Consider the following 10,000-nt stretch of genomic DNA (forward strand, 5'->3'; position numbering starts at 1 on the left):
AGGGGCCAGCCCTCTCCTGGAACCCCTTTTGCCCTTTTTTGCCGTGTTTCACCCCAGAAAACCCTGGAGAGCGAGCGGCAGAAGCTGCTCTCGGACTTCGAGCGGCTGCGGCAGTTCCTGCACGACCAGGAGCACATCCTGCTGGGGCAGCTGGAGAAGATGGAGAAGAGCATCTCCAGGAGGCAGAACGAGAACATCACCGACCTCTCCAGGGAGATCACGCTCCTCAACAAGCTCATCGCCGAGCTGGAGGAGAAAATCCAGCAGCCCCTGCTGGAGTTCCTCAAGGTGAGAGCTCAGCGGGCCGTCACAGCCGCTTCCGTGCCCCCATAGAGGCGTTTTGGGGGGAAAAGTCCTTTTTTTGTTCTGCTTTTAATGGGTGCAGGGAGGTGTCTGAGTGCCCCAAGCTCTCTCTGCCTCAGGAACACCCTGGGACAGAACCTTCTCCTTGATTTTAGTGATTGATTTTTCCTCCATGAGCTCACCTGGACTTTTCTAGCTCCCCAAGCCCTTGGTTTGTGTTTATGCATCCTCTAGAAGCGTTTTGGGGTAAAAGTCCTTTTTTTATTCTGCTTTTAATGGGTGCAGGGAGGTGTCTGGGTGCTCTCTCTGCCTCAGGAACACCCTGGAACAGAATGTTCTCTTTGATTTTAATGAATTATTTTTTCCTCCATGAGCTCACCTGGACTTTTCTAGCTCCCCAAGCCCTTGGTTTGTGTTTATGAATCCTGTAGAGGCGTTTTGGGGTAAAAGTCCTTTTTTTGTTCTGCCATTCACGGGTGGGCGCTGCAGGGAGGTGTCTGGGGGCTCTCTCTGCCCGAGGAACACCCTGGGACAGAATGTTTTCTTTTTAGTGATTTATTTTTCCTCCATGAGCTCACCTGGACTTTTCTAGCTCCCCAAGCCCTTGGTTTGTGTTTATGGATCCTGTAGAAGTGTTTTGGGGGTAAAAGTCTTTTTTTTATTCTGCTTTTAATGGGTGCAGGGAGGTGTCCGAGTGCCCCAAGTGCTCTCTGCCTCAGGAACACCCTGGGACAGAATGTTCTCTTTGATTTTAATGATTTACTTCTCCTCCCTGAGCTCTCCTGGACTTTTCTAGCTCCCCAAGCCCTTGGTTTCGGGGTGTTCAGAGCTGAGCTAGATCCAACTCTTATCCTGAGGCTGGGAGAACACCCCCGGGTGCCCGAAATCCCAAAGTCCCACAGCTCTTTTCCCCACCCCTGATGGCAGGAGGGCCACGGGCGACCTTTGAATGGAGCTCGTTTTTCTCAAATTGAGCAAATCAGCGGTTTTTTCCCCAGGATTTTTCCAGCGGTTTTCCAGGATTTTTCTAGGTGCTTTTCCAGTGTTTTTTACAGGATTTTTCCAGTGGTTTTCCAGGATTTTTCTAGGTGCTTTTCCAGTGTTTTTTCCAGGGATTTTCCCAGAGTTTTCCCAGGATTTTTCTAGAGGTTTCTCTAGGGTTTTTTTTCCAGGATTTTTCCAGCGGTTTCCCAGGATTTTTCTTGGTGCTTTTCCAGTGTTTTTTCCAGGATTTTTCCAGTGGTTTTCCAGGATTTTTCTAGGTGATTTTCCAGTGTTTTTCCAGGGATTTTCCAGGATTTTTCCAGTGGTTTTCCAGGATTTTTCTAGGTGTTTTTCCAGTGTTTTTTCCAGGGATTTTCCCAGAGTTTTCCAGGATTTTTCTAGAGGTTTCTCCAGGGTTTTTTTTCCAGGATTTTTCCAGTGGTTTTCCAGGTTTTTTCTAGGTGCTTTTCCAGGGTTTTTTCCCAGAGGTTTTCCCGGAGTTTTCCCAGGATTTTTCTAGGTGCTTTTCCAGTGTTTTTTCCAGGGATTTTCCCAGGATTTTTCCAGTGGTTTCCCAGGTTTTTTCTAGGTGCTTTTCCAGGGTTTTTTTCCAGGAATTTTCCCGGAGTTTTCCCAGTGTTTTTTCCAGTGTTTTTTCCCCAGGATTTTTCCAGGGAGCTGCCCCAGGCCTGCAGAGGGTTAAATTCCCCGCCGGGCTGCCTTCTGGGTGCTGTCAATATTTGCGGACGGTTTCGGGCTTGGCGGGGGTGGGAGCTCACCCCGCGCTGGTGCCCGCATCAAACAGCCCAGAACAACAACCGGGGTTTCATTGAAAAGCTGCTGGGAACCACAACTGGCATTTTTCATTAAAAAGCAGCTTGGCAATAAAACGCCAGTTGTTGTTTTGTGTTTTAAAGCAGCTCTGGGCTGGCTCGGGCTCCTTTTCCCAGCCCCTGGGAGGCGGCTCTGCCCTTGTGTGCGCTCTGGAATGCGTTTTGAGGGCAGAAATGGCAAATAAGGGCTCAGCGCGGGTGTTGCAATTTCATGGAGCGCGTTTGAACCCTGAATTTCTCCGCAATCCGCCCCCGCCTGAGGGAAAATCACTTCCCTGTCGGCGCCAGGCAGGAATCCACACCTGAGGCTGCACCCAGCATCCAGGGAGGGAATCCTGGGCGGGCAGGAGCGGCTCGGGGGGCACAGGGCAGCCCCTGGCCCTGGGAGGGCGAGGGTCTCACGGGGAGGCCTCAGAGCTGGGCAGAAAGATTTCTGAAGGCAGAGTCTGAGGGAGGAATGGAAATAAAAGCGAGTTTTGATGCAGAGTCTGAAGAAGGAATGGAAATAAAAATGAATTTTGGTGCAGAGTCTGAGGAAGGAATGGAAATAAAAACGAATTTTGATGTAGGATCTGAAGAAGGAATAGAAATAAAAGCGAGTTTTGATGCAGAGTCTGAAGAAGGAATAGAAATAAAAACGAGTTTTGGTATAGAGTCTGAAGAAGGAATAGAAATCACAGGCCCTGCCACCCACGACCCTGGACTGCTGCAACATCTTGGATATTGCATTTGGAGATTTCAAACCTGCATTTTGTACAACAAACTGCATTTTGTGCACAACAAACTGCATTTTTTGTACAATAAACTGCATTTTTTGTACAACAAACTGCATTTTGTGCACAACAAACTGCATTTTGTGCACAACAAACTGCATTTTGTGCACAACAACCTGCATTTTGTGCACAGTAAGCTGCGTTTTGGAGAGCTGCCCGCTGTCCCACATCTCTCATCCAGGCTCTCACTCCTCGTTTTCTCTTTTTCCCTCTCCAGGATGTGACGGGCATCATCAGCAGGTGAGGAATTCTGCTCTCCCCACCTGCCTGCAGGCTCCCGGCCCTCCCCACCTGCCTGCAGGTCACTGTGCCCACCCAGGTGTCCCTGAAGGTCATTGTGCCCAAATCCCGATTTTCTCACCCCAAAATCCACACCCAAATCTCCATTTCTCACCCCAAAATCCACACCCCAATCCCCATTTTCTCACCCCAAATCCACACCCAAATCCCGATTTTTCACCCCAAAATCCACACCCAAATCCCCATTTATCACCCCAAATCCACACCCACATCCCGATTTTCTCACCCCAAAATCCACACCCAAATCCCAATTTTTCGCCCCAAAATCCACACCCAAATCCCCATTTTTCACCCCAAAATCCACACCCAAATCCCGATTTTTCACCCCAAAATCCACACCCAAATCCCATTTCCTCACCCCAAAATCCACACCCAAATCCCGATTTTCTCACCCCAAAATCCACACCCAAATCCCCATTTTTCACCCCAAATCCACTCCCAAATCCCGATTTTTCACCCCAAATCCACACCCACATCCGGATTTTCTCACCCCAAATCCACTCCCAAATCCCCATTTTTCACCCAAAATCCACTCCCAAATCCCCATTTCCTCAGCCCCAAATCCACACTCCCAAATCCCCATTTTTCACCCCAAATCCACACCAAAATCCCGATTTCCTCTCCCCCAGGAGGACGCAATCCCCGCCCGGGGCTCGGGGCGGGCCCCGGGGGGCGGACGCGGCTGGAATTGCCGGAATTTGCCCGATTTCCCCGTTTTTCTGGTTTTTCTGTGTTCCCCGGGCAGGAGCGACGCGCTGAAGTGCCAGAAGCCCGTCCCCGTCTGCTCCGAGATGAAGATGCACGTCTGCAACTTCTCCCTCAAAACCCTGGCGCTGGAGAAGGTCTTGAAGAAATTCCGAGGTGGGTGGGGGAAAAATAAATTAAAAAATGAAAAAAAAAAAAAGAAAAAGAAAAAGAAATAAGAAATAAGAAATATAAGAAATATGGAATAAGAAATAAGAAATATGGAATAAGAAATAAGAAATAAGGAATATAAGAAATATGGAATAAGAAATAAGAAATATAAGAAATATGGAATAAGAAATAAGAAATATAAGAAATATGGAATAAGAAATAAGAAATATGGAATAAGAAATAAGAAATAAGAAATACAAAAATATGGAATAAGAAATAAGAAATATGGAATAAGAAATAAGAAATATAAGAAATATGGAATAAGAAATAAGAAATAAGAAATATAAGAAATAAAAGAAATATGGAATAAGAAATAAAAATAATAAATACAAGAAATATGGAATAAGAAATATAAGAAATATGGAATAAGAAATAAGAAATATAAGAAATATGAAATAAGAAATAAGAAATAAGAAATAAGAAATATAAGCAATATGGAATAAGAAATAAGAAATAAGAAATATAAGCAATATGGAATAAGAAATAAGGAATATAAGAAATATGGAATAAGAAATAAGGAATATAAGAAATATGGAATAAGAAATAAGAAATATAAGAAATATGGAAAAAGAAATAAGTAATATAAGAAATATGGAATAAGAAATAAGATATATAAGAAATATAAGAAATATGGAATAAGAAATAAGAAATATAAGAAATATGGAATAAGAAATAAGAAATATAAGAAATATGGAATCAGAAATAAGAAATAAAAATAAAAGTAAAAAAAAAAAGAAATAAAAAATACAAAAAATAATCCCTGGGCTTTCCTGGCAGCGGGAGGGAGGGCTGGGAGTGGGGCTGCTCCAGGGCACCAAAGTGGGGCAGAAATCCGTGGGAAAAGGGGTTCTGGGGTTCTGGGAGCTGGAAAGGCAAAGGAGAGGAAAACCCAAAATTTCTGAATGGAAATTACACCCTGGGGCAAGAATTGGCTGAAAGGACGTGCTCAGGGCTTGACATTCCTGATAAATGTGGTTTGAGTAAATCCTGTGTTTTCTTCATGCCAAAAAGGGGTTTTTAAATGAAAATGGAGTATATTTAACAGGACTCTCCCCTGGGCCTCTCTGGGTGTCAGCATTCACGCCCCTGTCCTTTTTCCCTTTCAGAAAACCTGCAGGACGAGCTGGGAAGAGGCGAAAAAGGTAAAAAAGATGAAATTTCACACGCAGGGCCCAGAGCAAAGACTCAAAATTGTGGTTGTATTTTGCAAAGCCAAAAAGGAAGAGGGGAAAAAAAAAAAAAAAAAAAAGGAAAAGACACTCTAGATTTCACTTTTTCTTTTTTTTTTTTTTCCTTAATTTCTTCTCTCTCGGTGATTTCCAGATCCAGCCTGCTCAGCTCCAGAGCCCAAAGCCGATTTTTCTAACTGACGCCGGGGATCTGACAGCTCAGCCAGGTCCTCTCTGCCTGTTTGCACTTAACAAACCCACAGGTCTCAGGCCAAAACAGCCACTCCGAGCCACAGCTGGCTCCTGGTCTGCCAAAATCGCTCTGCTGGGCTCCTGCTCCCACCAGGGGGCTGGGATGGAGGCCTCCGAGGGGTTAAATCCCAGCAGAGCTTGGTTGATTCCTTGAGTTATTTAAGAATTCAAATTAAATCCCAGCAGAGTTTAGTTGATTCCTTAAGAATTCAAATTAAATCCCAACAGAGCTTGGTTAATTCCATCAGGTGTTTAAGAATTCAAATTCAAAACCAGCAGAGTTTGGTTGATTCCTTGAGGTGTTTAAGAATTCGAATTCAATCCCAGCAGAGTTTAGTTGATTCCTTAAGTTATTTAAGAATTCAAATTCAATCCCAGCGGAATTTGGTTGATTCCTTGAGTTAAGAATTCAAATTAAATCCCAGCAGAGTTTGGTTGATTCCTTGAGTTATTTAAGAATTCAAATTCAAAACCAACAGAGTTTGGTTAATTCCTTGAGTTATTTAAGAATTTTAATTCAAAACCAGCAGAGTTTGGTTGATTCCTTGAATTAAGAATTCAAATTCAATCCCAGCAGAGTTTGGTGGATTCCTTGAGTTAAGAATTCCAATTCAATCCCAGCAGAGTTTAGTTGATTCCTTAAGTTATTTAAGAATTCAAATTAAATCCCAGCAGAGTTTGGTTGATTCCTTGAGGTGTTTAAGAATTCAAATTAAATCTCAGCAGAGTTTAGTTGATTCCTTAAGTTCTTTAAGAATTCCAATTCAATCCCAGCAGAGTTTGGTTGATTCCTTGAGGTATTTAAGAATTCCAATTCAATCCCAGCAGAATTTTCCTCATTTCTGAAGTCAATTCAGAGTTTGACTCCTTTTCACGGGCGAGGTCCTGGGACGGAGGGGCAGCCCCAGCCCAGAGCAGTTTCCCGGGGCAGCCCCAGCCCAGAGCAGTTTCCCGTGCTGGACGGGCCCCTGGGAATGGCTCTGCAGGAATTCCGGACCCAGCCCCAGCCCTCTGACCTCTGAGACCCAAACCTGCCCCAGCAAGGAAAAAAAAAAAAAAAAAAGATTTTAAAATGCCCCTGTTTTAAAAAAAAAAGATTTAAAAAAATGGGTGTTGATGAAATCGGCTCATTCCAGCCCGTTCCCCCAGGGGTTGGCTGGTGGGATTTGCAGTCTCCAGGAAATGCAGGAAATGCAGGAAATGCAGGAAGTGCAGGAAATGCAGGAAATGCAGTTTTTTGGCCTCTTTTGGGGAGGAACCAGACTCTTAAGTTTTGAAGGAAAAACCACCCCAGCCTTCCCCGTCCCCGATGTGACCTTCCCCACCTTTACGGGGCACCCTGAGGCTTCCAATGCCGCCGTGCCCCTTTTGGGAAATGCTCACGCCAATTCCTGACCCAAACCCGTGAGTTTTGGAGAGCACAAAGCCTTTTGTGGTGTGGCACCTGCTCCGGAGGCCCCGTCTCAGCCCGCCCCCGAAGGGTCTCATGGATTCGTGGTGACTTTGCTGACTACAACCACAATTTGAGGTCACTTCCTCTGAGTTTGGAAAGGGGGAAAAGCTGCTGGGACCAGGCTGCGCTTGCATGTTTGCTTTGGGCTACTCCAGGTGGAAATATGCCCTCAGGTCGTGGCTTCCCACAAGGATTTGGGTGCTTTTGGGGCGGTTTGGGGATCAAAATTCTGCCAGTTTTGATGCCAGGTGGGTGCGGAGCCCTCCTGTGTGTGGATGAGCTGGAAACCAAGATAAAAAAATCAATTTATGTGGAAAAAAGCATTCTTGATCATCTTTGCTGCTGCTAACTGCGAATCATCTGCATGTGCTTTTGTGGCCTTCTCTTCTCCCAGTGGCCTCGTGTTGCTGTCACCCCATTTCCCACCCGAAGCTGCACGAGATAAACCCCCCTGGAGGGATTTGGGGCTCCCACGGGGTGTCAGTGTGGGGCGTGGGGTTTTTGGGCACTACTGAGCTCCAGGCCGGGATGATGAGGCCCAGAAACTGAGCCGGGCCTCTGGCCCAAAGCCCTGAGCGCCGTCTGTCCCCAGCAGAGGACCTGACCCTGGACCCCGACTCCGCCAACCACCTGCTGATCCTCTCCGCCGACCTCAAGAGCGTCCGCATGGGCTGCAGGAAGCAGGAGCTGCCCGACAACCCCAAGCGCTTCGACACCAACTCGCGGGTCCTGGCCAGCACCGGCTTCAAGTCGGGGCGGCACTACTGGGAGGTGGAGGTGGGGCCCTCGGACGGCTGGGCCTTCGGCGTGGCCAGGGAGTCCGTCCGCAGGAAGGGGCTGACGCAGTTCTCCCCCGAGGAGGGCATCTGGGCCGTGCAGCAGAACGGCGGCCGCTACTGGGCCGTGACGTCGCCGCAGCGCACGCCGCTGTGCCTGGGCCGCAAGCTCAGCAGGGTCCGCGTCTGCCTGGACTACGAGGGCCAGGAGGTCTCCTTCTACGACGCTGAGAACATGCAGCACATCTTCACCTTCAACGTGGCCTTCCAGGAGAAGGTGTTCCCCCTGTTCTCGGTCTGTTCCACGGTCACCTACATCAAGCTGTGCCCCTGAGGCGCGCGCCGGGGCCGGGACGGGTCTCTTCCTGCTCGTGCCCATCTCCAGACGGAGAACAAGCATCTCCAGAGCCCCTTTTCCCACTGATTTCTGCCCCACTTGGGTGCCCAGGAGCCCTGGAGCAGCACCACTCCCAGCCCTCCCTCCCGGGCTCCTGGGTGAGACCAAAGACTCAAATCAGGCCGCTCGGGGGGGATGTGGGCTGGGGGGTGGCTGGGGAGGTGGCCAGCAGAGTCACACGCAGGGTTTTCAGGGCAGCTGGGAGCAGACAGGCGTCCAGCCCTGCCCAGAAATTGTGGGGCCAGCTTGAAGGAAGGTTGTGGTCACCAGCTTGGAGGCTGAGGTCACCAGCTCAAAGATTATGGCCACCAACTCAAGGACTGTGGTCACCAACTCAAGGACTGTGGCCACCAACTCAAGGACTGTGGCCACCAACTCAAAGATTATGGCCACCAACTCAAGGACTGTGGCCACCAACTCAAGGACTGTGGCCACCAACTCAAGGACTGTGGCCACCAGCTTGAACCCACCCATGGGAGGGGTGACAGGCTCAGCCAGTCATTGAGAAGAACCTTCCAGAAGGCATTTGTGGCGCCGGGTCTGACCGCAGATGGGGTTTAAGATCTGGGGGAGGCTTTGGAGCAGCTCCTCCACCCCTTTGGAAGTGCCAGTTTTAGCCTTTTTTTCCTGGTTTTAGCTTTTTTCCTGGCTGGGAAATGGAATATTTGTGGGAAAGGTGGGGCTGAGCAGGAATCTGTGGACAGCCATCCACAGCAAAGCTCTGTTTGTCCACAGAGAACAAACCAGACAGAAATTTCCTGGTTCCTTCTCCCACCTGGGGGAATAACTTTCCCCCCAAAGCTGAGTTTGGGGTGTGGAGAGAGTGTCTGAGCTCCCCCGGGTGACCACTGCCCCCCAGTGTGGAGGAGCCTGGGTGGCTCTGGCTGCTCTCTCTGGTTCTCCACCCACAGCTCCTCTGGAGGACTCTGCAGAAGGTTAAAAGGTGCTTTTTTGGGTTTTTTTTAGTGATGTTTGTCCTGCTGGACCTGAGCAAGACCCTCATTTGTCACGGGTGCTCCCGTGCTGAGGCTGTTCCGTGGACAGGATGTTCACCAGGTATCCCTCGTGGATCTCACGCTCCGCGTGGATTTAGGTGCTGAATCTTGCCTTCCCTCAGGCTCCCAGCAAAACCACCTGTCCACCCTCATCTCTTTGGGTTGTTTTCCCTGGAAATCCTTGGTCTCTGCCAAGAAGCCGATGCTGAGCTCGCATTTGCTTCATCCCCTCTGGTTTTGCCAAAAAAAAAAAAAAAAGAAAGAAAAAAAAAGCAGCTTTAAAAAATAATCAGCGTCTTATTGCCTGAAGTGCTGGTAAAGGGAGGTTCTGGGGTTGGTCAAATTTGGGGCCTTTTCCGCAAAACACATAAATCCTTTTGGAAATGACACAAATCCTTTTGGAAATTGCATAAATCCTTTTGGAAATGACATAAATCCTTCTGGAAATGACATAAATCCTTCTGGAAATGACATAAATCCTTTTGGAAATGACATAAATCCTTCTGGAAATTACATAAATCCTTTTGGAAATGACATAAATCCTTTTGGAAATGACATAAATCCTTCTGGAAATGACATAAATCCTTTTAGAAATGACAAAAATCCTTCTGGAAATGACATAAATCCTTCTGGAAATTACCTGGGGCAAAGTGGGGTTAGCTTTATTTGATCCAGAACAACATTTCCTGGGTGGTTGGAGATGGGAAAAAGCAGAAACACCCAAATTTTCAGCTGTTGGGTTGGTTCCTACCCTGAGATTCAAATTTCTGTTGCCGAAATCCTGTTTGACTTGGTTTGGAACCACCTGGGTTGTTCTTAGCCCAAATAAAACATAAAGGTGCTACCTGGG

At 47.6% G+C, this 10,000-nt stretch overlaps 1 protein-coding gene across 5 annotated transcripts in view; it reads left to right on the forward strand.

The window, feature by feature from the left end:
* The window catches only part of TRIM7 (tripartite motif containing 7), a 15,392-nt gene that overhangs the window by 5,234 nt on the left and 158 nt on the right, over positions 1–10,000 (forward strand). For 4 of the 5 annotated variants that reach the window (XM_059837321.1, XM_059837319.1, XM_059837322.1 and 1 more), the window contains 5 exons: positions 58–288; positions 3,111–3,133; positions 3,939–4,054; positions 5,215–5,250; positions 7,575–10,000. The exon at positions 7,575–10,000 is cut by the window's right edge and continues 158 nt beyond it. In XM_059837321.1, coding sequence (XP_059693304.1) covers positions 58–288; positions 3,111–3,133; positions 3,939–4,054; positions 5,215–5,250; positions 7,575–8,092 — 924 coding nt within the window. In that variant the 3' untranslated portion in view covers positions 8,093–10,000. The remainder of the gene's footprint in view (positions 1–57; positions 289–3,110; positions 3,134–3,938; positions 4,055–5,214; positions 5,251–7,574) is intronic. The other variant, XM_059837320.1, reaches the window with a different exon arrangement.

The sequence above is a fragment of the Haemorhous mexicanus genome, assembly GCF_027477595.1.
Source record: "Haemorhous mexicanus isolate bHaeMex1 chromosome 32 unlocalized genomic scaffold, bHaeMex1.pri SUPER_32_unloc_1, whole genome shotgun sequence".
NCBI lineage: Eukaryota > Metazoa > Chordata > Aves > Passeriformes > Fringillidae > Haemorhous > Haemorhous mexicanus.